The sequence below is a fragment of the Rutilus rutilus genome (genome assembly GCF_951802725.1).
Source record: "Rutilus rutilus genome assembly, chromosome: 6".
Classification (NCBI taxonomy): Eukaryota; Metazoa; Chordata; class Actinopteri; order Cypriniformes; family Leuciscidae; genus Rutilus; species Rutilus rutilus.
In genome coordinates, this window is record NC_140214.1 from 8,349,673 (window position 1) to 8,365,978 (window position 16,306).

The following is a 16,306-nucleotide window of genomic DNA, read 5'->3' on the forward strand; positions in this document are numbered from 1 at the left end:
CATGAGATGGAAACAGTGCTTTATTTGTAAATGTTTTATGCGAAATTCCAGTTTCGCGCACAAGTTAACTTTGTAACTTTGGATGGAAACATACGTATCTAATGTGCCGTAGCTCCCTACGGAGGACATGGTGATGGAAAAAAAAATATATATATTAGATAAGAGTTCAAATATGAGATTCGCTCGCAGATTGTATGCGTTCCACCAAGACACTTTGCATTCACTCACAAAACATCTGAGTTCTATGCGAGCAAATGCAGAAGGTAAAACATTGAACCTTTAGGGGCTCCGTCGCTCCCAAAACTTGAAAATGAGCTTTAGACTTGAATGTGCCAGTTTATCAGTAAATGATGGAGAATTTCTTTGCCACTTCTTAACTGCAAACTCATTTATAAGTTGGACTTGACAGATCTGAAATAACTAATGAGAATGCTAGCAATAGACGGCTGCATGCTTGCTAAAAATTGTTATTCAGAAACTCAATCCACTATGTTTGTAAATGAAAATATGTATTTATAGGCAATCTTCAGCTATTTCAAAATTCAAGATGAGTCATGTAAACACAAACAAACTTGAGGAGAACAGACTTCATTCATCCACTAAAAATCAATGCAAGAAATGACTCGAAAAAGTGAAATTATTTCAGAGAAAAGCTCTAGCAGCATTAGTTTGCAGACGTTTGACTTTTTGGGAACTGTGTGTCTGTGTGTGGATGTGCACATCTGTTTATGTGTGTGTGATGGTTTGTAGCACTGCACTACACGCGGGCTGCTGAAGAAAGCGTGTACACAGGCTTAAGCTCATAGCAGAATCACAGCGAGTCAGACGTCGCTGGCAGAGGATTAACGGCAGCAAAGCAATTACACTGCTTTACAGTCCTGTTCACTGCACCTGTACACACAACACTGACTCCTGCAGGTCAACCGTGTGTGTGTGTGTGTGCGCGCTGGCTCGGAGCAATCCATAGAAGTGTTCTCCAGGGATCTGTCTAAGCGCAATCGCCTTAGTGCTCTTATATCTGTAAGTGTGTGTGTGATTCACATGAACTACACATGAACCTATACCAGATATCAATGCTGCTGAAAATACAATAATTAGCCGTCTAAATGAGGACACCAATAAACCCACATTCAAACAGCAATCAGTGTTCCATATACGATATTAGCTTCATCAAATCCAGACCGGTCTCTGTTGGCCAACCAATCCTCAGATAAGAATTTCTGCTCTTGCACGGCCAAACAAACAAACAGAGAATGCTTTATCCACACACATATTCTTATCTATATGAGGACATGCCATAGACTTCTATTGTTTTTATATAAAAATAATTAATGCTAACAGACTAACATTTATCCACATCCCCACCCTACCCATAAAAGAACAGCATGTTTAGAATAAAATGAATTATTATTATTATTATTATTATTATTATTAACGACAACAACAACATTATGCTACTACTACTAATAATTATTTAAATAGTTGTTTAAACATTCATTGTTTTTCTAATTGAGGGCATAAAACTAATTTCAGTGCAATGAATAACCTCTACCCACATCCCCACTCTTGCATTTTTTGAAAAAAATAATAAGCATTTTAATAATACTAGTGCAAAATACCCGTGAAAAATCAGTTTTTGTGTGTGTTTTCAGTAATTGTTGGTTTGGTGTGTTTGAGTGCTCATTGTTACAATTACATAGCAAAAGTTCAGTGACAATTTTATTTGTGCATGGTAGAAAACACAAAGTGAACTCTGAGAAAACGCTATGCTTGAGCAAACAGTTTGAGAATAGGCTACTACAAATGATGCCTGTGAAAGAGACTGTGAACGCATTGAATAGGACAGTGGTTCCCAATTCCAGTCCTCGTGACCCACTGCTCTGCACATTTTGTATGTCTCCCTTATTTAACACACCTGAACCAGATCATCAGCTCATTAGGAGAGACTCCATGAACTGAACTGAGTGTGTCAGATAAGAGAGACCTACAAAATGTGCAGAGCAGTGGGTCACGAGGACTGGAATTGGGAACCACTGGAATAGGATATGTTTAGTTGGTGAATAGCATAGGCTACTATTACACAGTAGTGATAACATTAAGCGCACCTGAATGAAATATAATATTCAGAAGTAAACAGCATAGCTGACTTACAGATTCACTTAACATCCACAAATGAATAAGCGCGTCGATTCAGGGAGCAGTGCAAAGTGGCCGTGCAAAATCAGTTTTTGTGAGCTGATTGCCGTCAAAAAAGTTCAGAAGATATTTCTTAGCTATGGCTGATTACAACAGTTTCAATATGATAAAAAATTACTTTTATATTGATTCAATGGATTAATTGCATTTTGAAAAAAAAAAAAAGTGTCATGAATTTATTGCATTTTTTGGGGAAAATTATTGCATTTTTGGGGAAAAAAAGATTTGAATTTGTTATGTTATTATAACCTAAAGATGCTATGTGAAAGTTTGAAACAGAAAATAGTGGTTTTCATCTTGCCACTTTCTTGGTAAAGAAAACACATTTTTACTCAAATTAATCAAAATGGATTTATCACGTTCTGGAACCAAACTATAATATTCAGAAGTAAACAGTGTAGCTGACTGAGTGTTTATGTCAGAATGTTTATTTTTAAACCAAAACCTTCTTGGGGCTTCTTTGACCGATACAACCCTCTAATGTCAGAATGTTTATTTTTAAACCACAACCTTATAAAAATGATATATTTAACGATATCTTTTGCATTTCTCATCCAAACAACATCAAACTGGGCACTGCACTTACTCGTGCCCGTAGCGAGACACCTGTCGAATTTGAAATCCATCGGACTAACGGTTCGAGAGATATGCGGTTAACAGACACACACACACACAGACAGACAGACAGACAGACAGACGTTTCTGTAATTTATAGATAGATAGATAAAATAAATACTACTACTACTACTACTACTACTACTATTACTACTACTACTTCGTTTTTTAAAATAGTAATTGTTTATATATATATATATTTGGCTGGATTTGAGATATATACAGTGTATATCAAATCCAGCCAAATATATATACTGTACACACACTATTATATGCATTAAATGCATTTTTATAATAAAACGAGAAAAATATATATGTATATAAATATATACAGATAAATACATACAACCATTATTTATCAGTTATTTTCCAATTGTGGATTACTCTGAATGACCCCAAAGAGAGGTTTCATTAGATTTAGCTGATTTGTAGGGACAATTTTGTTCTAAAAAATATAGCAAAGAAAACTTCCAAATACACTCGCACAGTAACCGGCATTCCATGTAAACCTAGACGCATTAGTTGCATCGAACCCAGACTTGTCGCCAACCAAGCCCCAGATAACAAGTTCTGCTCTTGCTCGGCCAATCGAAACGGCTAAATCCAAGAGAGAATGCTCTATCTACACGCACAAACAAACCCCAGAACAGAACTGTTTGCCACATAGCTCCTAGATAATTAATCTTGAGGATTGTGCTGTCCGGCATCCTCCAATTAACCAGTGAGCTGTCACCTATCAACACACACACATATCCCAGCAGACATTTCTGAGGAAATAATTTAAGTTCTGATGGAGGCTCGAGGCGATTCGGGCCAGTCCCACTGCACTACTCCCCACAGAGACAACCACAAATCCCCAGAGAGAGAGAGACAGAGACAGGAGTACCGTGAGACCGCGGAGGAAGTGAAATTTAACTCGACACTGAAGTTGAGATGATGTAATTCACTACATGCACGGTGGGGTATTATGATCGATTCCCGTGGACTCTCTCTCTCTCAGCAATCGATCATTGTGTTAATCAGACCGCAGACCCTTTCCCTTTCCCTTTTATATATATATATATATATATATATATTATGTTTAAACATATTTATGTAGCTGCTAGACACTCCACAAGGAATTTTCATTTTGCATCATTTTCTCACCGACAGTAAAATGACCAGGTGCTGCATGGGCCTTCCTCTGAGCAGGTGTTGGGCTAAATCGCAAATGGCCATCTGTATGTTTCACTGAACGCCATTTTAGACTCTAAATGGAGAATTAAAATGCTGAGAGGACTTTCAAATACAGCTCTTCAGGAATGCAAACACGAACAGGCACTTTCAGAGTGCAGCCTCATATTCCATCGATTCAGCGATAAGGTACAATATATCTGAGAATACAGTCACAAATGATGCAAATATAGTCTTCTTACCTTTTAAACATGAACGTATACACACTATGATAATTAATTTAGACAATATTTAGCAGAGTTTCTAATGCATAGCATATTGCTTTTTAAAATGGTGACTATTTGATAAGAACATTAAGGACAAACCATTTGCTAAATGTAAAAATTATATTGTGTCATAAATTCATTAAGATACCAATGGTGCTCTTCATGAAAAAAAAAAAAAAAAACCCAGTGTGACTCCAACACTGTGATCTGCAGTGTTTGTGAGTTCAAATCTAGCTTGCAACAAAAGCCAGATTGTAACCCAGAAAAGCCTAAATAAGTAACTAAATAAAACTGGCTCTGCACTACTGAATTTGTGATTGAATATTTGGAAAACCTACTGATCAAATTATTCATGAGAATTGTATAACTGTTAATTGCAGTGTGTGTGTGTGTGTGTGTGTGTGTGTGTGTGTGTGTGTGTGTGTGTGTGTGTGTGTGTAATCTTGTAAGCCTCACAGCCTCTCAGTAATGACTTCAATTTTTCATTCATATGGAAAAAACAACAAAAACAATATTGCTAACTTTTCTCATGAATGAAAATAAAGAGATTGTGATGGATTTTTTAATGAATAAAATAGTAAACTGTATATCAAACTAATCATAACTCAAACATCTAACCTTCCTTTATCTTTTTAGGCCTAACATGCTAACACTTTGAAACACAAATGTACTAAAACTTTCTGTTCTTTTATTTTATTTTATGTTGTTTGGTTGTGTGTGTGTAAAAATAACAAATATGGGAAATTAAACTAGACAGATGACTAAACTTGAAACCTTGTGGTTACCTAGTAACAAGAGGGCTTGTCTATGAAGAATCAATCACATTGTGGGGATATTAAGTAATGTTTCATGTCATTTTTGCCATTCTCCTATTCTATAAAAACTGTTGTATTTGTGTTTGCTGGTGGGATTCTCAATGGAATTTGTCTGAGATCCTCCGGCCTTGCTCCTTCTTGGGAGATTATCTGGAGAACTGCTCTGAGATCTCCCGGCCGTGATTAAAGCATTTAAAGGACATTTGCTGGAGTCTGTTTGACGATTATTCCTGCGTAGCAAGTAAGTTAGTTAGGGGAACAAGTTAGAGTAAGAAACTCTGCCAGTTGTCGACTGTAGACGCAAGAGCTAGAGTATAAAGATTATTGGGTGTCGATTGTAGACGCGCCAGATTAAGGCTACGTATACACGGAAACGATCTGAAGAGAAAACGCAAAAGTGATCACTTTTTATTCTGCGTTTAGACGAGCGTTATGGGGGGGGGGGGGATCTGCGTGCATATGGTGACGCAAAAGTGTGTGAAATTCAATGTAGTATGCACTCCAGGCGGCAAGGTGGCAATGTGAAGCACTGATCGGTGCCTTCACTGTCTAGCAGACTTTTGCGTTTTTACCGTTTAGACGGAAACGCGACGGTGGAGCGTTTTTAAGATTTCCACTCTGGAGGGTGGTTTCACTTTTTTGCGTTTTTAAGCCCCAAAAACGCCGTCGTTTGGAGACACTTGGGAGTCGACTGGGGACACCCCAGGTAAATTTTATTATTAAGTGTCGACTGTAGACGCAGGTAATTAGGTTCCAGGTATGTAGTTAGGTTTAGAGAAAAATCTAAACATAATACATAATGTCAAATATACTGTATAATGAGACATATGTCAAATCAAAGTGGATCAATAAATACATATTTTTTATTTAAAAAAATTGTCTTTAATTTTCTTTGTTGCAATTTACATTTAAAACCCACTTGGGTCAAAATCGAAACAGCCATCTTTCTTTTTTTTTGTCAGGATGGCTCAGATGATCTCATTTGCGGCCGCGGTTTGGGCTACAACTTATTGGTAGTAGGGACCTGTGCTCTCAAACTGCTTCTAAAACGATGTTATGACCGACCGCTTCAGTTTAATGCTAATGATAATGACAATAACAGTAATATGATGATGATAATGACTCACTGGTGCAGGGCATGTCTGGCTGCTCTCCGTCTGCTCTGTAGTAGCCGTTCCTGCAGACGCAGATGGTGGCCGCTTCAGATGTGGACCTACTGTTAGACGGACACTGAAGACACAAACCCGTCCCTTGACTGGACTTGAACGTTCCTGGAGGACAGGCTAGAGAGAGAGAGAGAGAGAGAGAGAGAGAGAGAGAGAGAGAGAGAGAGAGAGAGAGAGAGAGAGAGAGAGATCTTGTTAGTGAGCTATTCTGATAATTTACCTTATTGCTTCAATCAAACACCTTCAAAATCCCAATTTGGAGACACATTTCATCTGGAATATTAGGAAAAAACAACAGAGAGCTGCAAAAGTGTAAATATGTTCATACTTGTCTAGTAAATCTCATAACCTTGTGTTTAATGGATCTGGACAAGAACATAATGCCTTTTTTTTTGCAGCATGGTGACAACCAGGAATAACATTATAAGCTTTAGGAGTGAGAAACACATGATGTTCACTGTTAACGTGCAATATGCCAGTTGGGATACAATTTGACCATGCTATTTTTATGCAGTGCATTACTAGCACAGTGTCTGAAGGAGTCAGTGTCAGTTTGCTACAGACAAAACCTGCGTTCATGAGAGCAAAGCGTGTTTTTGTTCCAGTTTGAGTGCAAGATGAGACATTTCCTGTTTGCGAGGCCTATTTCAAGTGAAATGAGCGAAACGGAGCAAAGGTGCTCCCAAGACAAAAAAGACAGTGTTTTCTGGTTGGATAAAAAAAAACCACACAAAAAAAAAACCACACAAGCTGCTCCCCTGACTCTTTCTTGGCATTCACACAAAGTTTGTCCTTGCATTTGTGTTTCACTATCCTGCATATACCATTTTTGTGTTTAAACATGCCTGCTTAGATTTGGAGCCTGCTTAGATTAAATGCAAAATGCACCTAAAAAAACTAATAAATAAACAAATATATAATAATAATAATAATAAAACTGCTCTCTATATATGGCTATATATACATATTTTGAAATGAACATGCAAATAAATTTGCATTAAAAAATGCATTTAAAATCTACTTGGACATGTCTCTCTTTTTCATTATCTGTATAGGGCTGCCACAGAAACTGGGGTGATGTGTCACTATTTCAGTGATTTCTGTCCCATAGGGCCATTTTGTGCATGGCATACCAAAAAAAAACATCACTTTGAGCACATTTAATACATTTAGTCATTCTTTTTAAGCTTTAGAAAGAGCACTTCAGCATCCAAATATTATAGACATGCTGAACTTTACTTTCAGGGCTTCTGAGGCACGGCAGAGAGTAGTGAATAAATTCTGCTTGCTTTTCCAGGCCGGGTTTATCTCTCTGAATAAAGAGCTGGATAAAGTGATTCCTGTACTCGTTTATCATTAATTCTGCAGCTATTTGAGAGGAACACTTTCTGCTGGTTCAGCTGAATGACCACAAGGATCAGGACTCGGGTCTGCGTGATCTTATCACAGTGTACTGCTGCTGACACGGATCAAGAAAAAAAAGAAAGAAAGAAAACATTTCATATTGATCCAAAATAAGTCATATTCCAGACAATGTTTTTTTGTTTTTGTTTTTTTTTTGCTCTGATGCCCATTTATAAGGTTACTTAAGGTTTCTTGCACCAAAACAGTCGTTCAGAATTAAACAGGATGTTTTTTGCTACTGACCTTTAAGACTTTTAAAACATTATATTCCTTCAACATTTGTCCATAATAAAACCACTTTTTGCTTTGGGGAACAATGTTCACACACTCTCCACCAAGCAATATTTCATGTAAGCACTAGATCAATGTAATCTGCCATTAATACCTTGATTAACTGGCATTACGGCAGTGACAGACGGGACGTTTCAGGTCGCAATGGACCTGGATCGACCTGTTCGCATTTAGAACTGTTATTTGCATGCCATGAATATGCATCAAACTCATAAATATGAATTAAGGAGCAAACATGAGCTATATGGATAATTTAAGATGTGGGTGTGATTACTACACTTATCAATTTACATACAAAGATGGATGATGGAAATTAATAAATGGTGTGAGATGGAAGATGTGTAGTGTGAGAAAGGGAGGGACTGTGTCTCTCCTTTAATGAGAGAGGACAGGATAATTCATCCCTCCTTCTATCCATATGAAAGAGTGTGACCTGCGCCGCGTGTGAAATCAGACCTCTGTTCCTGAATATCTGCAGCCTTTGAAGAAATTAATTAGATGCTATACAGCTCATTAAAAGTTTAGAGGGTCGGGTCCACTTTATTACTCTGTTCTTTTATCTATCCATCTACTCACCCGCGGACTTATTCATTTAGTCGTTTAATAAATAAGGGGAGGAGAGGAGATTAGACATATGGAAAGATAGAGAAGAGCAGATTAGAAGTAAAGGGAACAAAAAAGAAGAAAAGAAATGAGGGAAAAGGAAAAGGAAAATAAGAAGAGAAAGGAAAAGAAAATGAAACAAGAAAAAGACAAAAAAGACGAGAAGAAAAAAGAGGAAAAATAGAAAACAAGAGAAGAGGAAAAAAAAGGAAAGTAAAGAAAAGAAAAGAAAAGAAAAGGAAAGAAAAAAGAAATAGAAAAAGAAAAAGAAAAAGAAAAAGAAAAAAGAACAGACAAAAAAGAAGAAAGGAAATGGAAAGGAAAGGAAAAGACAAAAAATAAGAGAAAAAGGAAAGGAAAGGAAAATGAACAGACAAAAAGGAAAGAAAAGGAAAGGAACAGAAAAAAAGAAGAGAAACAATGAAAGGAAAGGAAAGGAAAGGAAAGGAAAGGAAAGGAAAGGAAAGGAAAGGAAAGGAAAGGAAAGGAAAGGAAAGGAAAGGAAAGGAAAGGAAAGGAAAGGAAAGGAAAGGAAAGGAAAGGAAAGGAAAGGAAAGGAAAGGGGATTAGAGGAATACACATACTCTATCAGAGGAACATTTGGTGTGGAGCCCCTCACACACACACACACACACACACACACAGCAGAATGTGTGAAGGTGTGGGTGTTTGACAGACAGCTTCTGACCCAGCCCATATGACACACAATCACACTCGAACGCCTCTCCCATCCCGCACAACGCCACATTCTCACAGTTACGAAACATGCCATGTTTGTCACCACGACAACAAGCACTGCAGCCATGACCTCTGACCCCTGCGGCCCACTTGTACACACCAGAAAAACAGACGGGGAAACTCCTGTTAGAAGGTGCAATCCTTTAACAGAACGTGAGACAGGTTTTACATTTAGAAGTACAGTACGAGGCCTCATTTTACAAGACAGTTCATTTTCGTCTAAGTAGCAGATTATTGTGTTTGCTGAACCGTCAAACTTGCAGACGCACCAACACTGAAAGTGGACCAGCATCTGCTGTAAAATACCTGTATCTGAAAGACACCCCCTGAGGGCGACCACTCAAACGCAACAGCTGAGCGCTTGGCTCCAGGCTTCTGCTGTGGTTTTCTGAGAAGACCTCCATCTCTGTAGCTGTAGGCGAAGCCTGAGGAGACAAGCCTGAAAATCCATCACACCAAACACGCAGTCAGTATACAGACACACTCCAACAGCCTCACATACTGAGCGGAGTCGCGGCATCTCAGATCTTTCATGGACCGGTAACAGTGTACACTGAGAAGAAGCCAAACTTGTTTTACCTGACAGAAATATCACAAACATCTTCATACTGTATGAAGCGCCTTCAATATCCACTAACTGCATTAAAGGCCAAAATAAACACAAGCACACAAATGATTCAACACACTGCAAGCATACACACACCACCTGCCTAATATGCTGTTGGTCCTCTGCGTGCTACAAAACAGCACCGACCTGCCTAGGCATGGCCTCTACAAGACCCCTGAAGGTGTCCAGTGGTATCTGGCACCAAAACTTTAGCAGCAGATCCTTCAAGTCCTGTAGGTTGTGAGGAGGAGCTGCCGTGGATCAAACTTGTTGGTCCAGCATATCCCACAGATGCTCAACTGAATTGAGATCTGGGGAATTTGGAGACCAGAGCAACACCTTGAACTCTTCATCATGTTCCTCAAACCATTACTAAACAATGTGTGCAGTGTGGCAGGGTGTATTATCCTGCTGAAAGAGGCCACTTCCACCAGGGAACACTATTGTCATGAAGGGGTGTACCTGGTCTGCAACAATGTTTATGTAGGTGGTATGCATCAAATTTACATCCACGTGAATGGCCGGACCCAGGGATTCTCAGCAGAACATTGTCCAGAGCATCACACTCCCTCCATTGGCTTGTCACTTCCCTAAAAAGAACGCACGTACATGCCAGTCCACGTGATGTAAAAGAAAATGGGACTCATCAGACCAGGCAACCTTCTTCTACTGCTCCAAGGTCCAGTTCGGATGCTCGTCTAGGCACTTTCGACATTAGACAGGGTAGGCACTCTGATTGGTCTGCGACTACGCAACAGAGTGCGATGCACTGCGTGTTGTGACGCATTCCTCCCATAACCATCCTTTTGTGTGACTTGTGCCACAGTAGAGCTTCTGTTGGGTCGGACCAGACGGTCCGTGCATCGATGAGGCTTGGGCGCCCAACACCCTGTCACAATTTTGTGGTTTGTCCTTCCTCAGACAACTGCTGTTAAATTCTCACCACTGCTGACCGGAGCATCCCACAAACCTTGCGGTTTCAGAGATACTCAGACCCAGTTATCTTGCCATAACAATCTGACTCTTGTCAAAGTCACTCAGATCTTTATTCCTGCCCAACACTTTGATTATCAGAACTGACTGTTTGCTTACCATCTAGTCCAGTGGTTCTCAACTCCAGTCCTCGGGACCCGCTGCTCTGCACATTTTGTATGTCTCTCTTATCTAACACACTCAGTTCAGTTCATGGAATCTCTCCTGACGAGCTGATGATCTGATTCAGGTGTGTTAAATAAGGGAGACATACAAAATGTGCAGAGCAGTGGGTCCCGAGGACTGGAGTTGAGAACCACTGATCTAGTCTACCCAGAGTCTACTATAGTTATATTAAGTACATAAATATGTAAATGTATTTGCAGTATACCTATTTTTTTTATTTTATTTTTAGCTATATTTATTTTTCACCAGGTTAAACACTGAAAAAAAAAAAAGAAAAAAAATATTAATAAAATATAGAAAAAAACGCATCGTTCATGCATCGTTAAAACTAAATACAACTAAACTGAAATTGAAAAGCAAAAAAACGACTGACATTTTCAAACCACGATAAATGCGTGTGAAAGTAATGATGTGAGCTCAGTCAGATTGTGTAGCGTCCCCCAGGCTACTGTTTACACTTTAAGCTACTGTTTAAAATGGAGCGTCTAGAGCTGAATCAGCGACTGTGAACAGCCTACAGTCAACGTGAGTGAGTGTGTGAGTCCAAATGCAGTTAAAAATGCATCTTTATGCCTTTGGAGCACATTCTTAAAGCACACACACACAAATAAAACATTCCCACACAAACCTGCATGTCCATTGGCTTTCTGACATTGCAAAATGCTATTCTCACTGCGACATTTTCCGCTAATTGTCTCGCGCCTGTTCAGCATGACATGAATTAATCCAGGGCCCTTTCTCTCAGTCCCAGGCGCTACAAGGGTCAACTCGGCAAAGAAATGATGACGGAGGGGAACTGAGGACAAGGAACGAGGGAACCAGGCGTAAAAAAAAAAAAAAAAACATCGAACCACAAAAGATAGAAAAAAAAAGAAAAAAAAAAGCACAGAACCTGCCATGGGACTGGGTTTTAATTCGGCATTAACGCTACAAACTTTTTCTAATTGACCTTGCGCATTAGGAGCACGTGGCTCAGGCGTTAAGCGCATTAATTAGCGCAGGGACGTCTCTCCGCAGCGTTCTGTCAAAGCAGACACGGGAAAGAAGAAAAAAAATCCACCCAGCTTTTCTGTTCAATCTCAGCCTCGGCGAGAAAAGCCATGTTGCTGAAAGCTGAGATCAGCTGGCACAAAGCCCAGCTCGCAGGCGGACTCATTCAGGCCGGGCTGGGAGGAACGGGCGTTTATTCCTCAAAAGAGCAATAAAGCCATTACAGCGAGTAGGGAAAAGAAACATCGCTCATGCATGGCTGCTGAAACATCAGTCAATAGAGCAGGTTTTTGCTTGAGCATGTATATATGTACTCTCGTGTAGCCAGACATTTGACTAGCAGCTTGAAGTTGGTTTACATAAAATTGTTCACTTTGACAGAAAGAGTGATAGGGTTGGTAGAACAATCTACCAAATTGGCATCAGACGATGTCTGTGAAACACTGCAATGGACGATGACATTGGGATTGGGGTGGGGGTGGGGGTGGGGGGTAGATTCGGTAGATGGCCATCTGTCAAAACATTCCCATATTATGTCATATATAAATAAAATTTGCATAATGTAGTTTATGTTTTTCTAACAAAATAGTTTTAAAAATGTCATATTAGCCATATCCTGAGTATTGAGTAATTATTGATTAAAAGAAAAAAAGAATGTGTATATATATATATATATATATATATATATATATATATATATATATACAGTGCTATGCATAAGTGAATACACCCATGCTAAAGTTGACTAAAAAGAGGAATAAAAAATCATATTTTGGAAATTGAACTTAATGCCTTAATTAAAAAAAATAGGAAAAATCCAACCTTTAAGGACACCAATTTTCTTTGTGAATGAATAATGTATCGTAAATAAATAAATGTTCTTCCTTAAAATACATGGTGCATAAGTGTGTACACCCCTATGTTAAATTCCCATAGAGGCAGGAAGATTTTTATTTTTAAGTATTTTTTTATTTTGGAATTAAAATAGCCCCACATCATCACATAGCCTTCACCATACCTAGAGATTGGCATGGTTTTATTTCAGTTAGCCTAATAGCTAGTTTGATTTGCATTGAGAGATGATCTTATGGAAAGTACCCCATGCCAATCTCTAGGTATGGTGAAGGCTATGTGATGATGTGGGGCTATTTTAATTCCAAAGGCCAAGGGAACTTTATCAGGATGCATAGTATCCTAAAAAAAAAAAAAAAAAAAAAAACGTAAAAAAAAAAATCTGCCTGCCTCTATGGGAATTTAACATAGGGGTGTACACACTTATGCACCATGTATTTTAAGGAAGAACATTTATTTATTTACGATACATTATTCATTCACAAAGAAAATTGGTGTCCTTAAAGGTTGGATTTTTCCTATTTTTTTTAATTAAGGCATTAAGTTCAATTTCCAAAATATGATTTTTTATTCCTCTTTTTAGTCAACTTTAGCATGGGTGTATTCACTTATGCATAGCACTGTATATAGTACATGCCTATTTTCAAGGATACAATACTACGAACCTGGCAGCTAGTTCTTGCCAGAAAAGTTCTGTATTTTTGCTATGATTAAAAAATAAATAAACATCTGCTATAGTAACTTAAAAAAATAACAAAAAATGAAAATTATTTAGTCAAAATGAAAAGGACGTTGTGACAGCGTTTTCTTGATGTGAAACAATAAAAAAAAAGTAGGGCAGGACTTGATTTTGTCCATTGGGAATTTATTGGTTTACATGGTTTGCTATTGGTCGATCTCATGTCAGTGAAAGGTTGTCCCGCCCTCGTGCCAGTAGAGAAGAGAAGAGATGTTACTGCAAGAGGGAGGGGAAGTTATTTTGATTAAAGATTACAAGGGCACTATCAATACATTCATTTGTATATTATTTTATAAGGAATATGACATTTAAAATCTTTTTTTTAATTAGAATTACATTCGGACAACATACATCAAAAGGTGATTATGCAAGACTTCTAATCAGGCACTGATTATAGTACCTGTGCACCCTGCCTGCCAGAAATTGTGTACAACCAGCATATTAGATCGTTCCTTGATGCTTTGCGAAGGCTCTTGCAATGTGTGTGTGAAATACGCATCAGACGATCCACGAACAGTCCGTAGGCGTGCTGTCTGAAGCTGAGACAACTGCAAAGTCAGAGTCCATCGGTGTTAGCTTCATCATCCTGTAAATTCCCACACAGATTTCACTAGCCTCTCACAAACAACAAACAAACAAACCAAAGCAAAAGACTTAACCAAAACCCTCTGATCTCAGTCTTGCAGAAAACAACCCTCTTTTCTCATTGAAGTGATGTTTTGAGTCAAATTTGAAGTTCAAGGGAACCGGGAACCGCCTGAGTTTTATCTTCTTTACAGCGCGTGTAAGTATAATCCAAAACAACTGTTACGTCTTGATTATAGTTCCACCATTGTACTCCCGCACACATACGTTATTAAAACCGTGAGACAGCACTTCATACGCCGTAATTGAAAATGGAAATGAATTCTAAAGAAAATAAGCTTAGTTTGCATATTCATGTAATGGCGGTGTGAAGTCAGAGAGAGCAGGGAACATCATGGCCTTTTCCATGGCCGTTTTGATTAACTTTTGTTCAAGGAATATCAAATATCTCACAGCACAAGCACTTTACAAAGTGAGCCACATCCACGGGCCAAACGCTTAGCCTTTCGGGAAATTCTTCATCTGTAATGTTAATGAAAATCATGATCTGCATACGTACGGCCATAAAGAGGGATGGAAGATAAGCTAAATTAAATCTGCAGCTATCAGATCGAGAAAACACAGAGATAGAGAGAGACTGCTGCTGAAGTCATAAAGGCCGTTTACGCCGACAGTGATTACATCGTTTGAGGTCGCTGTACTGTATCGCAATGTGTATCATGCGAGTTACAATGTCTGCACTCCCATTGGTAGGCGCCACACTGTGTCACTGCATATTTGCATAGAGCTGAGCAGCTGAACTCCGCTCACGTGTCGCATCGCCAAAGGCCTGATTTGACTCAAATCTCAAAGAGAAAGACTTCTGGTTGTCATTAGGGGCTTTCCCACCAGAGGAACGTTTTCATAGTTCCTATGACTATTGGCAGAAGTACCCGCTTTTTGGCATGTTCGCACCGCAGGAACTGGGAGTGATTTTAGTTTTTTGGGGATTACATTAGCTCATACTTCAGAGTTAGGGATAGGTCACCCAAAAATGTCAAATTGTGTCATTAATTACTCACCCTCATGTCGTTCCAAACCTGTAAGACTTTCATTCATTTTCGGAACACAAATGAAGATCTTTTTGATGAAATCTGACAGCTTTCTGTCCCTCCATTGACAGCTCTGCAACTAGGCTACCACTCTGACGCTTCAAAAAGCTCATAAAGAGATCATAAAACTAATCCATATGAATTGAGCAGTTTAGTCCATACATTTTCTGAAGAGGCACGATTGCTTTATATGATGAAAAGATTGAAATGAGGCTTTTATTCACATATAAACATTCATCAACTCACACATCAGTTGTAGTAAACGGAAACTCAAGCATGCTCGCTTGATGTGCGAGAACCAATGCGTCAAGCAGGTTCGGTTGAGCTTCTGTTTATGTTCACTGATCTATATGTGATCTAAGTCTATATGTGAATAAATGCCTGAATTCAATCTGTTCATCGTGTCAATTGCCTAGCTGTCAATGGAGAGACAGAAAGCTCTCAGATTTCTTCAAAAATATCTTAATTTATGTTCTGAAGATGAACGAAAGTCTTACGGGTTTGGAATGACATGAGGGTGAGCAATTAATGACAGAATCTTCATTTTTGGGTGAACAATCCCTTTAAATGACGTTGCTGACGAATGGTGGTGGTGCAGATGCAACAGGAAAATAGCCAGAGGGAAATATGTGTTCTCTGGGGACCGTCCTAGTGACTAGCTCCTATAACTGAGTTCCTATAAGTACCCGGTGTGAATGCCCCTAATGTGAACCTTTGTCAATGTGGGCCTATCAAAACTGCCTCCAGCATAAACATTGCAAATGAACAACATGTGCATCAAAGAGCCTTGACCTGAGAATGAATATGTTACATGACAATATTCAAGCAAAATTCTGTTGCTGCTGGCTATTTGTGACAAAATACTGAACCGAAAGAAAGATGCACTTTTGACTAAAATCAGATAGCATTTAACAACCATCCCCAATTTTAAAAGTGATGTTGCCACTATCCTCAACACTCTTCAACACGTTCAAGAATATGAACAGAAAGCACTTTAATTACTGCACAATGACTGAA

The 16,306-nt window shown here is 38.8% G+C and overlaps 1 protein-coding gene across 1 annotated transcript in view; it reads right to left on the reverse strand.

The window, feature by feature from the left end:
- Positions 1-16,306, reverse strand: part of ephb1 (EPH receptor B1) — a 262,917-nt gene that overhangs the window by 110,805 nt on the left and 135,806 nt on the right. Inside the window, exon 4 of the mRNA XM_084411790.1 lies at positions 6,193-6,348. Within this exon, the coding sequence (XP_084267916.1) occupies positions 6,193-6,348 (156 nt within the window). The remainder of the gene's footprint in view (positions 1-6,192; positions 6,349-16,306) is intronic.